This window comes from Microcaecilia unicolor, chromosome 7, assembly GCF_901765095.1.
Source record: "Microcaecilia unicolor chromosome 7, aMicUni1.1, whole genome shotgun sequence".
Lineage (NCBI taxonomy): Eukaryota > Metazoa > Chordata > Amphibia > Gymnophiona > Siphonopidae > Microcaecilia > Microcaecilia unicolor.
This window is the reverse complement of record NC_044037.1, coordinates 242,856,511-242,875,710: the sequence shown is the minus strand read 5'-3', so window position 1 is coordinate 242,875,710 and position 19,200 is coordinate 242,856,511. Positions and strand designations below refer to the sequence as shown.

Below are 19,200 nucleotides of genomic sequence, written 5' to 3'. Positions count from 1 at the left end.
TAACACTATTTTGCACTTCTCTTCACATGCATTAAGTGGTCACTCAAGTTCCCATGGGACCAGCCAGGCTTGACCACTGTTATTACCAGTAAGAATACATAGCTGAACTGTTTGCTGCCTACGATGATGCAAGATATGAACCAGCCTACCCCAGAGACTTCCATTCTACCAGCTTCAGCATTTGTTGTATTAACCACAGATGTGTCAGAACCTCTTTTATTGACTGAGTCTATTGCATGTAGGGGGGAGTATGGTGTCTGCATCTCATCACTGAGTTACTAGATCTAAGAACAGTTTTTTGAGTGCTCTCAAGGTTTTCATTGATGCAGGCTAACAGGCAATGCTTATAAAATTCAGAGGGGGAAGAATAAGAAGCACTGAAGATCTGGAACAAGACAATATCTCAGTAGATTTCTCTCTAGCATACCCACTGAGAATGCACAGTGGGATTGGGGGGCACTGTCACTACTTGAATCTTCACAAATGGTTCTTAGACTAGGAGGAACTCAGGCAGTTTTCTGAAGATAGGGAATCTGATAGACCGTTTCATAGCCTCTTCCATCTGAGTCAAAAAGACCAAGCCACCTTGAATTACCATATGATGTGTTTAGCATTCACTGGGGAAACATATTGCTTTCCAAAACTGACCTGAGGACCTCACAGCTACTCAGTGCCAGGATATCCACAGTGATGCTGAGATGGATTTGCAAATTTTATGCATATTAATTTTGGATACCTTGAAAACCCAGTTGGTTGTGGGGTTCCCAGGATAGCTTTGGGAAGTCCTGCTTTTTCTGCCTATTGTGTTACTATAAAGAACCTTAGAACAAGCAAGTGCGGGGAAAAAAATCCAAGGAAAAGTTTTTTTTTTGTTTTTTTTAATTTTCCTCTCCCCCAGAGGAGATGTTTATTCACAAAAATGTATTCAGGAATACAACAGTGTAAAGCAAGAACAATACAACAAGCTTCAAGAGAAATGGGACCTTATTCTCCCAATTTTTAATTATTTTCCCCTGCCCCCCCTCCAAATCCCAAAAGTAGAACAAAAAAAAAAAAGGGGGGGGGGTGGGTATGAGCATGTACCCAAACAAAGTAAAATTCCCAGTAAATCCATATTCATTATCTTAAAGAAAGGCCTCCATCATCCAGAAAAGTTAAAATTAACAGGTCCCTGAATTACCTACTACTATTTAGCATTTCTATAGCGCTACAAGGCGTACGCAGCGCTGAACAAACATAGAAGAAAGTCCCTGCTCAAAGAGCTTACAATCTAATAGACAAAAAAATAAATAAAGTAAGCAAATCAAATCAATTAATGTGAACGGGAAGGAAGAGAGGAGGGTAGGTGTAGGCGAGTGGTTACGAGTCAAAAGCAATGTTAAAGAGGTGGGCTTTCAGTCTAGATTTAAAGGTGGCCAAGGATGGGGCAAGACGTAGGGGCTCAGGAAGTTTATTCCAGGCATAGGGTGCAGCGAGACAGAAGGTGCGAAGTCTGGAGTTGGCAGTAGTGGAGAAGGGAACAGATAAGAAGGATTTATCCATGGAGCGGAGTGCACGGGAAGGGGTGTAGGGAAGGACGAGTGTGGAGAGATACTGGGGAGCAGCAGAGTGAGTACATTTATAGGTTAGTAGAAGAAGTTTGAACAGGATGCGAAAACGGATAGGGAGCCAGTGAAGGGTCTTGAGAGGGGTAGTATGAGTAAAGCGACCCTGGCGGAAGACGAGACGGGCAGCAGAGTTTTGAACCGACTGGAGAGGGGAGAGGTGACTAAGTGGGAGGCCAGCAAGAAGCAGATTGCAGTAGTCTAAACGAGAGGTGACAAGGGTGTGGATGTGGGTTTTGGTAGAGTGCTCTGAAAGAAAGGGGCGGATTTTACGGATGTTGTAAAGAAAGAAACGACAGGTCTTGGCAATCTGCTGGATATGAGCAGAGAAGGAGAGAGAAGAGTCAAAGATGACCCCAAGGTTTCGAGCTGAGGAGACAGGGAGAATGAGAGAGCCATCAACAGAAATAGAAAACGGGGGGAGCGGGGAGGTGGGGTTGAGGGGGGGGGGGGGGGGGAAATGAGAAGCTCAGTTTTGGTCATATTTAATTTCAGGTGGCGTTGAGACATCCAGACAGCAATGTCAGACAAGCACGCTGAAACTTTGGTTTGGATGCAAGGTGAGATATCAGGGGTAGAAATGTAGATTTGAGAGTCATCAGCATAGAGATGGTAGGAAAAGCCATGGGATGAGATTAATGAATCAAGGGAAGAAGTGTAGATAGAAAAGAGGAGGGGACCAAGAACAGAACCCTGAGGTACGCCGACAGGCAGAGGGATAGAAGTAGAAGAGGATCCACCAGAGTGAACACTAAAGGTGCGGAGGGAGAGGTAGGAAGAGAGCCAGGAAAGGACAGAGCCCTGGAATCCAAGTGAGGACAGGGTATCGAGAAGTATGCTGTGATCGACAGTGTCAAAAGCAGCGGAAAGATCAAGAAGAATGAGGATGGAATATTGACCTCTGGATTTAGCCAGTAATAGGTCATTGGAGACTTTAGTAAGCGCAGTTTCGGTTGAGTGGAGAGGGCGAAAACCAGATTGTAGTGGGTCAAGAATAGCATGTGAGGAGAGAAAATCAAGGCAGCGGCAGTGAACAGCACGCTCAAGTAATTTGGAGAGAAAAGGAAGATGGGTCGGTAATTAGAGGGACAAGTAGGGTCGAGTGAAGGCTTCTTAAGGAGAGGTGTGACCACAGCATGTTTAAAGGCAGCAGGGACAGTCGCAGTGGAAAGTGAGAGGTTGAGAATGTGACAGATAAAAGGAATAAGAGCAGGAGAGATGGCATTAAGAAAGTGGGTTACCTTCCATCTATCTTCTGCATTGTGCTTAATGGTAGTCAGCTTTTCCATTCTATATAAGGAAAATGTTTCTTATAAGTCCAATGTTTCTTATAAGTCCAATGTATTAAATTAAAATTCAACATAAATGCATTCTAACTGGAGGCATGACTTGACAAAGACCCTATTTGGCAAAACTGCCTGTGTCAGGAGTCTAATCCTCTGACATTGGTTCTTCTAGTCTGAGAGACCAAAAGGTATGATGTACATACAGCACTGGTAATTGAATGTTGAACTAATTTCTTCTACAACTGTCATGCCTTTGCACCGAGGGAGGGAGGAAGAGTTTTAGAAGATTCTTAAGGAACTGGGGATGTGATATCCCCAGTGGGAAAAGCTCTGAAATAACAAATGAGCACAAGGAGGGACAGGAGGCTCCTTGCTGAAGACAGCCTAGACCTATTTGCTCCTGGAGCTGAAGGTGAAAGGCAGATGAGGTTTGATTCTGAATTTGGCTCAAGATTACACATCTAGAACACTGAATGACCCTCCGACAAATCTTTGGACATGATTTGGTCAGCTATAAGGCTATAGCAAATTTGGGTAAGACCCCCTCACCCCTTTCCTGTAATTAAAGATTTGAAACCTGACATTAACTTTGGAAACAAGAATTAAATGTTAAGAAGAAACTTCTGAATTAAAAAATTTTGTTGGCTGCTTGCAATTGTGTATAGTTTCCATATTATCCAATCTGTCCAAGATTGGAGACTGTGATTGCAGTTCATTTTAAATTGGAAAATATGGACAGTGTGTTCAGGGGGTATAAATTTTGATATTATTGAATTACATTCACTACTTTGGAGAATCGGCTAAAGTTTGTTTAAAAATTATTTAATGGGAACAGTGTGTTTTGAAGATCTATTTCCAACAATTATTCAAGATCTTCACTTTTAATGTCATGCTTTACTGCTCTCCTGCTCAGGTTTTCGCAATGCAATCTTTTGTCTCTCAGGTCCCACTAAGCTTAACTGAGTCTTACATTGAACCAAATTACATTAACCAAAACCTTACATTGAAATCTGAAAAAGGGTCACGTGATGGTTGAAGCCTAAGCGGACGTCAGTTGGCTCGTCTCCTCTCCCCCTCTCTTGTTAATCCGCTTTTTGAAGACTCTCCATGTTCTGATTTGCCCTAACTTCTCGTGAGTAGTTCATGAAGTTTGGGAGACGACTGCAGTGAGGCGATAGGTGCCGTGCAAGCGGCGGTTACAGGATGCCAATAAAATCGCTGTGACCGGACGAGAGAAGCCAAGCGCAGCCCTGAAAAAGATGTAGTCGCCAGCCTTGTCGCCGCAGATTCCTTTGTCAACGATGGCCCTGCAAGAGGATACTGTGCATGTATCGATGAGAAACTTATCTCAATTTCTGGATGATAAGCTAGGTAAGCTCCACGCAGGAATGGAGTAGTTCAAAGATAGTGTTGCTGGCCATGCGGTGCGGATTCTGCAGGCAGAAGAACGCATTTCCGCCCAGGAAGATCTGTTAACAGCAGCATAAAAGCTTTGGAGTCCAAGGTTCATATGGTACTCGATAGAGTGGAAGACCAGGAAAACAGGAGACGCAGAAACTATTTGCGCATTATTGGTGTTCCTGAAAGTGTATCTGATAATGAGCTCCGAGAGCTGGTTGAGAGTGCTTTGGGGCTATCCTTGGAGGCAGGCCGTGTGCATGTGGAGCGGACACATAGGATCAGTGTGCGCAGAGAAGAGACTGGGAAGGCGAGACCGGTTATTGCCAGATACCTCCCTGTTCACAAAGGCCTACCAGTAAGAACCAACCTAAACTCTGCAACACAATAGAAACTCTTACCAGAACTGGACAAAATCTAACTCTCTCTCCTTGATCACTTAAAATACTCTGTCATCTATGAACATCAACACTAGACCACTCTGTATTTCTCTTACTGGAATTGGCGATCGCCATCACGGTACTATGTAAGCCACGTTGAGCCTGCAAATAGGTGGGAACATGTGGGATACAAATGCAACAAATAAATAAATAGCAAACAACTTAGCTTCCACATTCAACAGTGAAATAGGCCTATACGAGGAAGGCTGTGTAAGATCCTTCTGCGGTTTCAGCAACAATATAATCTGTGCTAATTGTAGGGATCTGGGCATACACCCATCCGTAATAAACTGTGTAAACAGAGATTGTAACATGGGGACAATGGACGGTGATAGAAGTTCGTAAAATTCAACTCTAAAACCGTCAGGGCCTGGTGCCTTTCTTAAGGTACTTTGCTGAATAGCCAAAGGTGCATCACATTTATCCTTTTCTTCCAAAACCGTGGTAGATCCAAGCTATTTTGAAATGTTTCTCCTTCCAAATCCTCCCCCACTGGGCGAGTGTACAAACGTTCATAATACCTCAGGAAAACCACTGCAATCTCCGAATCTTTTCTCACCAAAACCCCATCTCCACGATCTATCTGAGATATACTAGGAACCCTCTAGATCTTTTAACCAAATTTGCCAAAGCTTCCCCGGTTTATACCATGACAATATAGCTGAGATTTGTAATATTGCATTGAATTTATCGCCTGAGCATGGAGCAACTCACCCAAAGAAGTCTGTAAAGCCAACAATGAGCTACGCTGATGCACAGAAGGAGACTTCCCATATTGAATACGCTCCTTAATCAGTTGCCTTTCTAGCTGTAAAATCTCCCGATCTCTCGCCGCCTTCTTGAAAGAAATATATGCTAAGATTTCTCCTCACAGCACTGCCATGGCTGCCTCCCAAAAAAGTACTGGGGTGTGTACATGCTTGGCATTATTATTCTGATAATCATCCTACTTATGCAAAAGATATTCCCGAAATTCAGCATCCCAATATAAATGCACTGGAAAACGCCAGCGATATGCCTTATCCCCCAATGGCCCAAAAGTAAATGAGCACCACACCAAAGCTATAGGGACCAATCCCTACCTTCAAAACTGAAGAAAAAAACGAAGATGAGACCAGCCAGTAGTCAATACGAGACTGAGACCCATGAGCCCTTGACAAATGTGTATAGTCTCTATCCATGGGATGTAATGTTCGCCAAATATCCAAAAGATGTAAAGTAGAGCAAAGCAACGGAATACCCCTATTCGGGTTCCCAACATCTCGTGCAGAATTGGGAGATGTATCCAAGGTTGGGTCATGTACTAAATTAAAATCCCCTTCCATAAGGACCAGGATATCAGGCATCCCCAAAATCCTATGTGTAAGTGTTTGAATAAATTTGTGATCATACACATTAGGGCCATAAACATTACACAAGAGCAGCTCTCTGTTACAAATAGCGACTTTGACAATGATGAATCTACCCTTAGGGTCCTTCTAAGTTTGCAATATTTGAAAAGCCAACCCTTTCCAGAATAAGATCAACAACCCTGCTTTATGATTTATCGCTGGTGTCTCCACCAAATCTCCAACCCACTATCTTTTAAATTTAAGATGCTCTAAAGTTGATAAATGAGTTTCCTGTAAAAACACCAAATCTGCTCTCTGCCGATTTAAAGCCTTCAAGATTTTTTGTCTCTTAATGGGAGAGGTTACTCCATTAACATTCCATGAAATTAATTTAATCGGGGCCGTGGTTGGTAAAAATGGCAGTACAGAACATGCATCAAAAGTTTTGCGGACAAAAACTATGGATCTTTCTTGATGTTACCAAAGCTACGCAAGAAAAACGAAAAAATTTCTGGAGTTGAGAGAGGAAGCAAAGGCTTTGGGTGCTAGCTTCCTTTTAGCATACCCATGTAAATGCATAATAAGATATTTGGGAGTTAAATATGTGTTTTTTTTCTTCAGAACAACTTAGAGCATTTATAGACCTGAAGAGGATATCGGGGTCATAATATCATAAAGGCTAGATAGGCTATATGCCCACCTACCTGTTACTTTCTTCTTTTTATTTTTCCTAATATTTCCCTGATTTATTTGTCAACCCCCCCCCCCCCCCCCCCCCCCCCCCTCATATTGTGGTCTAAGGAAGGAACAAAGTGAAATAGTTTGCCTATATGATATCTCTATTTATTATTTACCTTTTTATTATGTATTACGATTCCCTTTGGATCCCTAAATTTCATGTAACAAGTTTTTTTTGCTTGTGTAAATATTATGAAAGCATAAATAAAAAAAAAAAAAAAAGGCAGTACATCCAAAGATCTAATACATCTAACCAGGTCATGGGACCACCCCAGCTCATAGCCCCCCAACCCAAAGCAACTGCATCAAAAAAACAGACTTCAGTCCTCCTCCCCACCACACACGCCTTCCCATCACAGTGTGACATCCCAACATAATAAAACAACAACAAAAAAGTAAACAAAATACCAAACCCATCCCCAACCCAAACATTATCTCCATTCCCACCCTTACTCCCAAAATGCACAGATAAAATTGCCTCCTTACCACCCTCGTACCTGCCCTCCCATCACATACCGCCCAATATAGGTTGAGACCCGCGTGGAGATCAGGCCCCCGAGCCCCCACCTCTTTGTACCTTAGGCACCATTAACATAACAAGAACACAACAAGGTGCAGCATATAACTATTACCATCAACATGTCCCTAGGTACATGCATCCACATCTACACACACAACCCCCCCCCCCCCCCCCAAAAAAAAAAAAAACCCCTATCTCCGTGAAACATCCAATCATCACATATACCACCCATTCGGACTCAGCCGAGATTTTCAGTTCCCATCCCAGCGTATCTTTCCTCCCCCCTATTAAAGGTATAGCTTGTGATGTTTATGTTTCAACAATTTTTTATTGATGAGGTCACATGGTATACAATTCCATCTCAGTCAATATAAATCGTATAACAGCAAAGTCTAGTACATATTACTAAACCTGAAATGTCCATCATCAATGTTTTCCAAACTTTTCTCCCCTATCCCTTCCTTCTTGTCTACTCCTATATCTATAATGTGTACATGTATAATTACTGTGCAGTTGCATAACTATTAACAATAAACTTTTATATGAAACTCCAATATTTATAACTCGTGTTTTACTCAGTGTATTATCCCAACAATATTTACTGGTGGGTCCTCTTAATGTGCTCCTTCAAAGGATTGTTCTCCTATCTAATAATACACATGTCCCTCTATTATGCATTGAACATTACCCTTCCCACTCCTATACCCCCCTCCCTCCCAACCTCCCTCCCCCTCTACTCGCTTAAAATGTTCTCTAAACATCATGGTTAATTACCTCTACCTCTGCACATGCTATTCCTACCAGAGTGTAAAATATTGGTCTTGCTGCTTTTGGCACTGTGCTCCTCTTATAATAGGGGCAGATTATTGAGCACTGCGCTTCTCGCTTTATGTGAGATACTGTGTAAATATCTGTTCCAAATTGAAATAAAGGCTTTTCTTTTCTTTGGGATGCCGCATGCTGCTCTAGCCTCCCATAACATCAACTCATGAAATTTATTCCTCCAAACCAGATGGTGGGTGGTTCCTCTTGCAACCAATGCCTCAGTATACATTTTTTTCCCACTGCGTATGCCTTACCCAGTAATAGATCCATGTTATAGCTTGTGATGTTTAAGACAACTTGTCAATAATCATATTCAAAACCCCAACTGTTCACCTTCACAATGTTAATATTCATAGTTGCTCAAAACGGGATACCTGGAGACACAGTCCAATCCCCTCTTCTGTATGAATTTAAATACAATTAACATAATGAGAGCACATCAGAATGAAGTATATATTAGATTTCCCCAACATGTCTCTTCATAAAAAAAAAACTAGCTGAGAGTTCCAATTCCACTCTCATTCAGTCCATCTTCCAGACATATTGAGAGCATATCAGCCAAGCCTCTCTGTCAATGTTCACAGATAGTTGTTCAAAAGTGACAATGTTTTTTTATATAGACATCTTAATTCTGGCTGCTGCAACAAACCATTGCCACATCAGCACATCCGGCAACTTCCAAACAAACCTAACAACTCACATTCTGATCTACAGCATCCACACTCCTCCACATTAATATCCACAGTTAATTGCTCAGAGGTGTAAGAGTTTAGTGAGTTATTTATTTATTGGTTACATTTGTACCCCACATTTTCCCACCTATTTGCAGGCTCAATGTGGCTTACACAGTACCTAAAGGCGTTCGCCAAGTCCGGTAGAGAACAAATACAAGGTTATATTGTGGTCGAATAAGGTAGGTTAAGCCAATAAACTAAACTTCTAGGTACTAACAACAGATACATGTCGCAACACAAAGCAATATTCTTATTCTCTATTCAAAACATGACATTAATAAATTTCCAAGTAGTTTGGTTAGCCCCTATCAGACCCTATCAGGGTCAGAATAAAAATCTAAACTGTAAAAAAAAAAAAAAAAAAAAAAGTGAGTTTTGGCATACCACATTAGCTGCTGCATGCCACGTTACCTGGTATGTTATGGCTAAAGAGCAACATTATTGTCCTTCCATGGGCTTTCATGTTATGGTTTCCACACAGTCGTGCATTTAAGAGAAATGCATCTTGCTTTTCCTTTGTCATTCGTTTCATACATTTTCTTAAAAAGAATCATCAATGTCTGGAGGACAAGTCTGCAACACAGCAGAAGCTTGGCTTCCCCGACTGAGTCTTTGGCTGATAAACACATGGGATGGTTGGCAATTTGTCTAATACTATTGCAGTTTCACTTTTTTTATGGTCTTCTGCCAATTTCTAGACATTGTGTGCATTTACGAGGTTTATTTGAAGACTTAACGGTTGTCGGAATAATTGTCAAATACAGCATCATATGCCATACCAAACAAAAACATCTCATTGGGTCAGTCACATCACTTGCTAGAGCCTTATCTACTGGCTATAAGACTTAACTGGTTTTGGAATTAACATCCACCTGGACTTTGCTGATTTTGCAAACAAATTTTATTTTAACTTGATAGCAAGCAAAGTACAAACATGTTTGATCTCAACAATTACACTGGTAGATAATCTTTTATCCATACAAACTATATATATACCGCTCCGAGACTGGTTTCAAGGCCAACTCTGTTAGGGTTTACTGTTTTGCAATTAAAGGGCTTATTTCCAAAACCCACTAAGTCCACTTGTAGTAAAAAAAAAAAAAATATATATATATATATTTTATACTACAAGTGGACTTAGTGGGTTTTGGAAATAAGCCCTTTAATTGCAACACAGTAAACCCTAACCAGAGTTGGCCTTGAGACAAGTCTTGGAGCGGTATAGATGGTGGTCAAGCAGTTTTTGTGTAGGACAAGGAAATGGATCTAGGCCTTGCCCTCACACTGATTGGCAAACCTGTTCCATTTAAAATTATTTGACCTTTGTGAAATCCTTTTGAAAGCAAGGACATGTAAAACACCAGTCATGCTGCTGGAGAGTAATGACTTCTAACCCTTCAACATCCAAGCTGTGAGGGGTAGAGACCAGAGGCTGGGATGCAGAGAAACGACCCCTCATTCGAGTGACGAGGGTCAAAAAAACACTTCAGTCAGAGGGAACCATATCTGCTTCAGCCAATAGGGAGAGAGGAAGATCACGGTCCCTCCGTCTTACTTGAGTTCAGCAAAGTCTTCCTCATAAGAGGTACCGGAGGATATGCATACAGAAGACCTGTCCCCCAATAAAAAGGAAGGCATCTGAGGCTACACTGGAGTGGAGGTGGAGGAGTGGCCCCTAGTGGTTAGGGTGGTGGACTCTGGTCCTGGAGAATTGAGGAACTGAGTTTGATTCCCACTTCAGGCACAGCTCCTTGTGACTCTGGGCAAGTCACTTAACCCTCCATTGCCCCAGGTACAAATAAGTACCTGTATATGTAAGCCGCATTGAGCCTGCTATGAGTGGGAAGCGCGGGGTACAAATGTAACTTAAATAAAATGTGATCCAAATCTGGAGCAGTACTGAGAGACTTTGTTGTTCAAATTAGTGGCAAAAAGTTTCTGCCAAGGGGTGTCCAACTCTTGAAAAATCTTGTGGGCTATGCCCAAATTCAGTGAACACATTGAATTAATTTTGTACATCAGCCAATCTCTGAAAGCCTGGTCTGCTGCATCAAGATTTGCATTAAATGCATGCCCTGTAATATTCCAACCAAACTGTTAATAACTTGCATTAAGAACCGCAGCAATCAAACTCCTCCATGCTAACGTTCATAGTTAATTGCTAAAACATGGAAGAGTTTGGAGAACAATTTGGCCCAGTCTGTTGCATCAAAGGTGTACACTAACAATACACCCTATAATATTCCTGACAACTGACATTAATTGATATTCAGGCCCACAGCAACTGAACTTCTCCATGTTGATACTCCCAGTTAATTGGTCAGAAATGGATGAACTTGGGAAAACATTCTGGCCCTGCCTGCTGCTTCAAAGGATGGTCTTACAGGTACCTCCTGCAGTATTCCAACAAACTGTCCATGACTCACAATTAGGTCCACAGCCTCCAAACTGTTCCATACTAACAGTCATGGTTGATTGCTCAGGGGCGGTACAGTTTGAAGAAATGCTTTGGCCCAGTCTGCTGCATCAAAAATTTGCGGTTTCCCTTCTGTGAACATCTTGAGACGTGCTGGGTACAACAGGGCAAACTGAATATGCTGTCGATGCAGTTCCCCACATATGGAGCGTAAGCTTTTCTTAACAAAGGAGACTAGATGAAAAGTCTTGAAAACCAGCAACTGGTTTATTTTCAAACGTGAGTGTCCCTTTGCTCCGAATAGCGTGTAAAATTTCAGTTTTATGCACAAAGTTCAGGAGTTTAAAGATAACTCGAGGGCGTGCCTCTATAGGCCTGCCTCTGTGGGCCTAATCGATGTGCTCTTTCAATACGCAATGCTCCCGCTTCAGATTGTAGCTGCAGACTTGAAACCAACCAGGATTCCAAAAACCCCCGAAGCCCCGACTCGGCAATCTTTTCGGGTAGACCTACCAAACGCTGGTTCCCCCTTCGCGATCTATTTTCCAAGTCATCCAGTTTGTCTCCCAAGGTATGCATCCCTATTATGCAGCTGTTCATTACCTGTAGAGAGTTGCTGCACCCTGTCTTCCAAGTCCGATACGTGTTGGCAATACGCAGTAAATTCTCCCTTTAAAGATTCTAGCAGACCATCAACAATGTTGAGCTTATCGGTGATACACAGCAAACGCTTATCCAACGAAGCATCAATAGCCTGTTTAACTTCCATCACAATCTCTGCTACCCAGGCGGAGCTGATCGAACAGTGCCCTGAGTCTCCATGCTCTGCCATCTTGCTCTCACTCTGGTGCGGCTTCTCTTTGTCTCATCGTGTCGCTCGCAGTGCCATCCTCTCCAACCGACAAAAATTATTTGCAAAACACAAATACAGGTATCAATCCTTTGCTGGCCAGGTACCAATCACCGATATACCCTCTAAAAATAACTTCTTTGAGGTTTGGGCCCCGGAGCGCGCTCCACCAGCGCACGCTTACAAGCACGACATCACATGACCACCTACATTTTTTTTTTAAATAGCCTTCCCTCACTTCATATTTTGACTCCTATATTTTGAGTATTTAGTGTCTGACCTTGGCTTCAGATTCACTTCTGTAACAGAAGCAACTTGATTTGTTATCCAGGAGTATTCACATTGGCTGAATTAGTGGTAAGACCTAGGTGGGCTCTATTTAACTTAGCCGTGAGCTTATGAAAGCAGTTTTTAGAAACTAAGCTAATATGGTTTTGCAGTGTCAGAGGGGGTGACAACTGTGGGACTGTAGCACTCTGGATCCAGTGCAGAAAGCTACTGTGAGCAGAACTGTGCTGTTAATGAGCATTCTGCTTGCATGTTACCGGCCACACAATGCAGAAAATGGTTTGCTGCAGCAGATAACTTGCAAGGTAAGCATGGACACACAGTTTATTAAAATGGTAATGAGGCTAAGTATACCATCCTTTGTAATGCAGAGAAGCAGAAGAGGGATTTTTACATGCACTAGATATGAGAAATTCATCACCAAATCTGTGGCAGTATAGAAGGGTTAGTCAAGAGGATTTACTGCCAGTTTTGGAGATTTTAGTACCAGGTTTTTGTGATTTTTTTTTTTTTTTTTTTTTTGCTGCTGTTGGTGACCATACATACCTGCAACTTTTAAGACTGAACAAAAGTAACAGCTGTGTATGGAGGTAACAGCGGCTTCTGTGCACGTCTAAAGAAAACAAAAATACCAGCACTCATCTCTACATGTTCTATACACAAATATTAGCCTCATAAAAAATGGCACTTTTGTTTTCTTTAGACATGTGTATGACAGGATTTCCCTGATCAGTGCACAAGTTCTGCATCCTTTATTTTGTTTGAATTTGCATCTCATTCTGTTGCATTACCATGGAATATTTTCTCGCTAACTCACAGTAGAAACCATGTGCTCAGCCATCAGCATGTGGCTGTATGGTGTGGCTTTCTGCTTTGACAACTTTGTGGTTAATCTGTAGATTTAGTCCTTCCAAACCAGAGGAATATTTCTGTATTGCTTCATTCAAAGCACCCTAACCCTCTTCCCTCCAAGACACAGACCACGTAAGTAGAGAGTGGAGGGGGAATATGCGAGCACCTAACCTGTATGTTTTTTGAAGTTTAACAAAGAAATAAAGTTTGTGCTTTAATTGCACTGTCAGATACCAGAGGTAATAACTCCTGTAGACCTGGGTTCTTATTTTTTGACATTTTGCTTTTAAGTACCATAGGTGTGCAAGTTTAACAGTTCTTTCAAATTTTGTTTTCAGTTCATTAACCTTGCAAGAACGCTTCAGGCCCACATGGAAGATCTTGAAAGTAGGTACCTTTTTTTTTTCTCAAGGAATTTCCTGGAAAATTACTCTTGCATATGTAGTTTGTGCATGAGCCTGTTTTATTGCAGAAAAATTTATGAGGAACTGAATGGAATTTTAATAATTTCTGTTTTCAGGGAAGGGCTTTTGAATTTGTTCTGGCAGTAATGCTTTTATTGATGGAGCTGCCATGCAAGAATTTGCTGTCATTTGAGAGCTGCTTTTTAGTACTGGGCTGCGGAGTATTCCTCTAGTTACCACCATATATGGAACACAGAGGAGATGGCCAAAAGACAGAGACGTAACCACAGGTCCCAGTAAAAGCCCTTTGTTAATAACTGACCTGACATGGCTGTGTTTCGTCACAACTCCTCCTAATGCAGGCATTATCTAGGTGTATGAGCAGATCTGTGCCATACTTACAAAATCCATAAATGAGAATAAGTGGGAGGTACCTCAATGTTGGATGCTTCTGTCTACTTTCAAACTCCTCCCTGTAATCGAGCAAAGCAGAATGTACTTGGACCTGTGGCTACATCTCCATATTTGGCCATCTTCACTTTTTTGTGTTTGTTTACTGTGCAGAGATTCCTCCTCTTCGTGGTGTTGAGTAATAAATAAACTAATAGTCTTCAGTGGAGGACTATGATTTATGTATTATTGGCCTAAATATATCTTAACTCCATCAGCTCCCTATTCCACTCAGGAAAATGGAAAATGTCTGTAGTATTTCTTTTGAGTCTACAGTGTAGGCAGTGTATGAATGTGAAATATGCTTTACCTTGTCCCACATTTGAACCAGATGTGCTACGATTCCCTCTTCTCAGGGGCTGATAGTGCTGGCCTGTCTGACTTGGACAATTAGAGATCTGAGCTGAAAATGAAACCCAAGTTACTTTGCTACAGAGATAGCACTGCATACACAATCAGATTATTTTGGGGATCTTGGAATTTTTCTTTTCATCTGCTTCATCATGATGTACCTGACTGAGCATGGAAGATGTGCAGTTCCAGTGTATCATCAGCAAAGTTCTATGAGCAGAAGAATGCCTATAGCATCTGAAATTTTATATAACAGGGAAGCTGAAGTCAGGTGATCGTGTTTTGCTGCCACAAAAACAAGTCCACACAATTTACAATTTTAGCCTCGGTGCACAAATTGTCCTGTCAGGAATCAGAATGTCAAGATGCAACAGGAGGGTAGCAGTTTTAAGGATACTACAATGACTGTGGATACATTGATATCAGAGGTATAGAAGACATTTACCACATTCTCACTGTTCTTCCCTTGTCATCTCCCCCCCCCTCCCCCGAAGAGATCAGCAACTGTCCACATTCTGGGCCAGATGCACTAAACTTAACGAGCCATTAACGAGCAAGTAGTAAACCCTGGCATGCACTAAAGGCCATTTTCCTATCACTGTAGCAGCTAACGAAAACGGAATGCAAATGATCCAAAAGAGCTGCACTACAGTTGCAAGGCTATTATAATGAGATGCACTAACGTTTACCAATTCCCCTTACTGTCAAAAACCTAACTTGAGGTCTGCACCTCTCGTTAGGCTGGGGCTGCTGTGGAGATCCGTGGGAAAGCGCCGAACACCCATCTAAAAAAGAAAAGAACAAGCTGCGTGTCCCAAGTGCTCATCAGGGACGTCCTTCTAAAGTGCCTAACATGGGCGTCCTTCAAGGACGTCCCTGACATGCACTTGGCTTTTTTCCTCCTCCCTTCCTATGGACGTCTTTTATGGACGCCCTTCATCATTAAATATATAATAAAAAAAAAAAATAAAAAAAAAGCTGTGCCTATGGACGCCCTTCCCCGGCCTCCCCACCATCCTCCGCACACCTGTGGCCCCACCCCTTGTCTCCTGAGCCCCACAAACCCACTACCCCCAACTGAAAGGGGTGTGTTTAATCCCTCTGTTCAGGCACTCGGTCCCTCCGTGGAATCTTAGTCTTGTGTTGTCAGCCTTGGTTTTGGCTCCCATTGAGCCTCTGGTCAAATTAAGGACCTAGTTCTGCACTTGAATCTTCAGCTACACGGATATATGTATTTGTATTCATACCACTAAAAAAAGTATCCAACAATAGCAGCTGCATCATGAAAAGATAAACTGAATTTTTTTTGGTACGCGACCCCTAATTAACTGAAAAATAAACACCTATGAACAGAAGCCCCCCCTACCTGAACACTTATTACAAGTAAGTAGTTTTGCTTTCTCAGTTATACCTTACGTGGATAGTGTGACTAGATTTGCTCTTGTCTTTTAAAGGTTTTATTACAAGGACTTTATAGTATGTCGATACGTATGTGAGTGTTGATTTAGGTATCTAAAAGTTCTTGATTTCTATTTCTAGAATTTTTTACACAGCCCCATTATGTGGTGATATGTTCAACAAGCTATTCTGCATTCCTGCTTTTATTAAAAAAAAAAAAAAAACCAAACAAACCCAGAGCAAAACAAAGCATTAGGCTACTTAACCTCTTTGTTGCACATAGTTCACTGCTTAGATCTTTTGGTAAGGCAGATAATTTGACATAGAGATTTTGTAAGTCTGCAGTTCAGTCTTTAGTTTTTTCCTTCATGAAATGTAATTTTATTTCACAGCTTCTGAAGATGATTCTGAAGGAGATAGCGATGGCAGTAGAACGTTTTGATGCTGTATGAAGCTCTGTATGAAGCTGTAAAAGACCTCAAACTACTACAAAAGTTCAAATAAAGTGACAAAATTATCATAGAGATGCATATGTATTTTGTTTTATTATTCATTTCCTTCCATAGATTTGTTAATTTGAGATTCCTGGTACATTAAAGAATAACATTTAAAATCAGATTTAAAAACTATGGAAATTGGCCTTTGAAAGTAAAGTGTTGCCGCCTTTTGACTTTGTCCAGAATTTAAGTAAACATTTTTTTTCATGTTAATACATTTTTGCTTCCTATAATATTTAGGACAGTTTGTCAATTTTTGTCACACTGTTCTTTTAACAAGAACTGCAGTGTTAGATTGATCTAATGGGTTTTTGAAAAATACTGAAACATTCTGCTTTCTTTAAAAAAAAAAAAAAAAAAAAATCATGCCTTACGTTGCACTTAGTTTGTAATGGCTTGCTTCAAGTGTTGGCAGATACAAATGGGATTTTGTAAAGTGTTTGGTTAATTTTTGGTATTCAGCAATAAAAAAAAAATTGTGGGACTATTCCTCTAAAGTGTTAATGGTTTTATAAATGTATAAATGAATGGTGACTACAATGATTTTGTAGTTGTACTGTTCTATTACTGAATATTAACAACTGTAAAAGGTAGGTGTCAGCATTTGCTGTGGATATGCAACAGAAGAATATTGAATTCTTCCCAAGCTTAAACCATTTTTGGACCCCTCTCCCCCAACGTGTCTATTAAACACTTGAATGTTTTAAATCATGTCACTTGTTTATGGTTAAATGAAAAATAAAGAGAATGTCAAAATTCTTTGTAGTTTTTAACTTTTTTGGAAGTCTGAATATCGGTTCTAATTTTGCAAGGTGGTCTCTTGCTTTGTAGTTCTGGTGAAGTCTTTGCTGTGAACATATGCAGCTGGTCCTTTGTGCTGTATCAGCGTTCCTTAAAAATGATGAGTACTTCTGTACACTCTTGTACTCTGCTGGGGGTTCTGTTCCATTGCTTGCAGGTACTGTACAGTTTATATGAAAGAACCACAGAGAAAAAATGTCAGAACATTAGAGCCAGTCTGAAGTATGTATGGGTCCTTGTGATAACTCTGCCAGCTGGGGTTTAACCTTTTGCTAAGCATATCTCTGTGTGTGCCAGGGAGACTCCAATCATACCCTTATTCCCAATCTGCCAGAGTGAAGCATAGGTGTGGTTAAGCTGGGAAAGAGTAATTGGTTCTCCTGGACACTGGAGAACCCCGAATAAGAATGATGGACACCGAAAGCTAAGGAGCCTGGAACTACATTAATAAAGCTTAGTAGTTCTCTTGGGATACTTGTTTTATTTAGTAGTCTGAAACGTAGTTGAAATTGCAGGGAAGATAATGATGAAGAAACAGATGAAGAGCATTGATTCTATTGTAATCTGAAAGAGCAGTGCCGATGTATCAACTTTTGAACTGGCAAGGGTCAAGTTGTACTGCCCCAGTCTTATGTGCCAGCATGTGCAAATATGATCTAAGCACAGTTTAGAGTTGTGACTAGCACAAACATTCATGTTTATAACCTTGAATTGGCTTCCTGGAAGAAAGGCTTTGGATTTAAGTGACTAGATGCAATGCGAGACATGAAACAAGATAGCTGGATGTAGGGTGGAGTTTTGAAAGCTGTGTAGAAACAGTACAGACTGAAGTGTGAGGTTTTTCCTCCAGGAAAGGTAAGGCCTATGCCTTTGGAAGCCAGTTGTCCAAGATGAGGAATGAGAAAAGGATTCTTGTCTCTGGGAGTGTACAGCCATTACAGCCAACATTTTGAAGAATACCGTGGGGGTTGATGATAAACCCAAGGGAAGTACTTAATACTGAAAATAACATCTGCTTATAGTAATGGGGGGGGGGGGGAATCCTTCCATAGTAGCAATAGGCAGATGGCTAGTGGCTGAAGACGAGGAGGTTTTATGACAGGAGATGGCATGATGTGAAAAGGTTGAAGCTGACCCCCCCCCCCCCCCGGCGCAGCTACCATTTTGGTCAGAACAAAACAAACTATCAGCTGTTGTATCCACGATGTCACTATTGTGTTTTTTTTTTGTTTTTTTTTTCAGTTATAGTTGGAAACATGCTGGCTTGTTCAGCATAAAGATGTAAACAGAAGAAGTATCACAACAGAATAACCTTTCATCGGTTATATTAGTAATTAGTTCTAAATTGTAATCAGTGTGTTAGTTTGAGGGGCTGGTTATAGGGACACCCTAGTATGTGTTGTATTGGTGCTGGGATATTTTTCACTTATTAAAAGGGCCACCGGAACAGATGTGTTCTGAGAATCAGGTGCTCAACATTCACAGGCCAGGTTGTTTTAAACCTTAATTTAGGTTGAAACCAGGGGGCATTTAAACTTTTTTTTTTTTTTTCCCCTGTGCCTAGATCAAAAAAGGAAAGATATGTGGGAACGCGCTCCTTTTGTCTTGTGGAATGCAGTGGTTTAGGTTTACTACTATTTAAGAGAGATATTGAATAATGAGAGAAGTGTTACCTTCATGCAGAAGTCCAGCGTCAGTCTAAATGTGTCAGTTCTGTTGTATATATTTATTTCTACTTAGTCTGGATGTAAATGCAAGCAGTACACTATTAACTGCCACATTCATACAAAGTTAATTATCCTCAGTGGAAAATCTGTTGGCTGCCTGCCGTGTGACTCACAGTTTCATTATTGCAGCAAGTATTCTCCGAGGACAAGCAGGCTGCTTGTTCTCACTGATGGGTGACGTCCACGGCAGCCCCTCCAATCGGAAACTTCACTAGCAAAAGCCTTTGCTATTCCTCGCGCGCCCATGTGCACCGCGCATGCGTGGCCGTCTTCCCGCCCGAACCGGCTCG

General features: G+C 41.3%; 1 protein-coding gene across 1 annotated transcript in view; it reads left to right on the top strand.

Moving 5' to 3' along the window:
* The window catches only part of MARCHF7 (membrane associated ring-CH-type finger 7), a 125,958-nt gene extending 108,817 nt beyond the window's left edge, over window positions 1–17,141 (top strand). Inside the window, exons 10-11 of the mRNA XM_030208827.1 lie at window positions 13,621–13,669; window positions 16,278–17,141. Coding sequence (XP_030064687.1) covers window positions 13,621–13,669; window positions 16,278–16,327 — 99 coding nt within the window. The 3' untranslated portion in view covers window positions 16,328–17,141. The remainder of the gene's footprint in view (window positions 1–13,620; window positions 13,670–16,277) is intronic.
* Window positions 17,142–19,200: the final 2,059 nt, after the last annotated feature.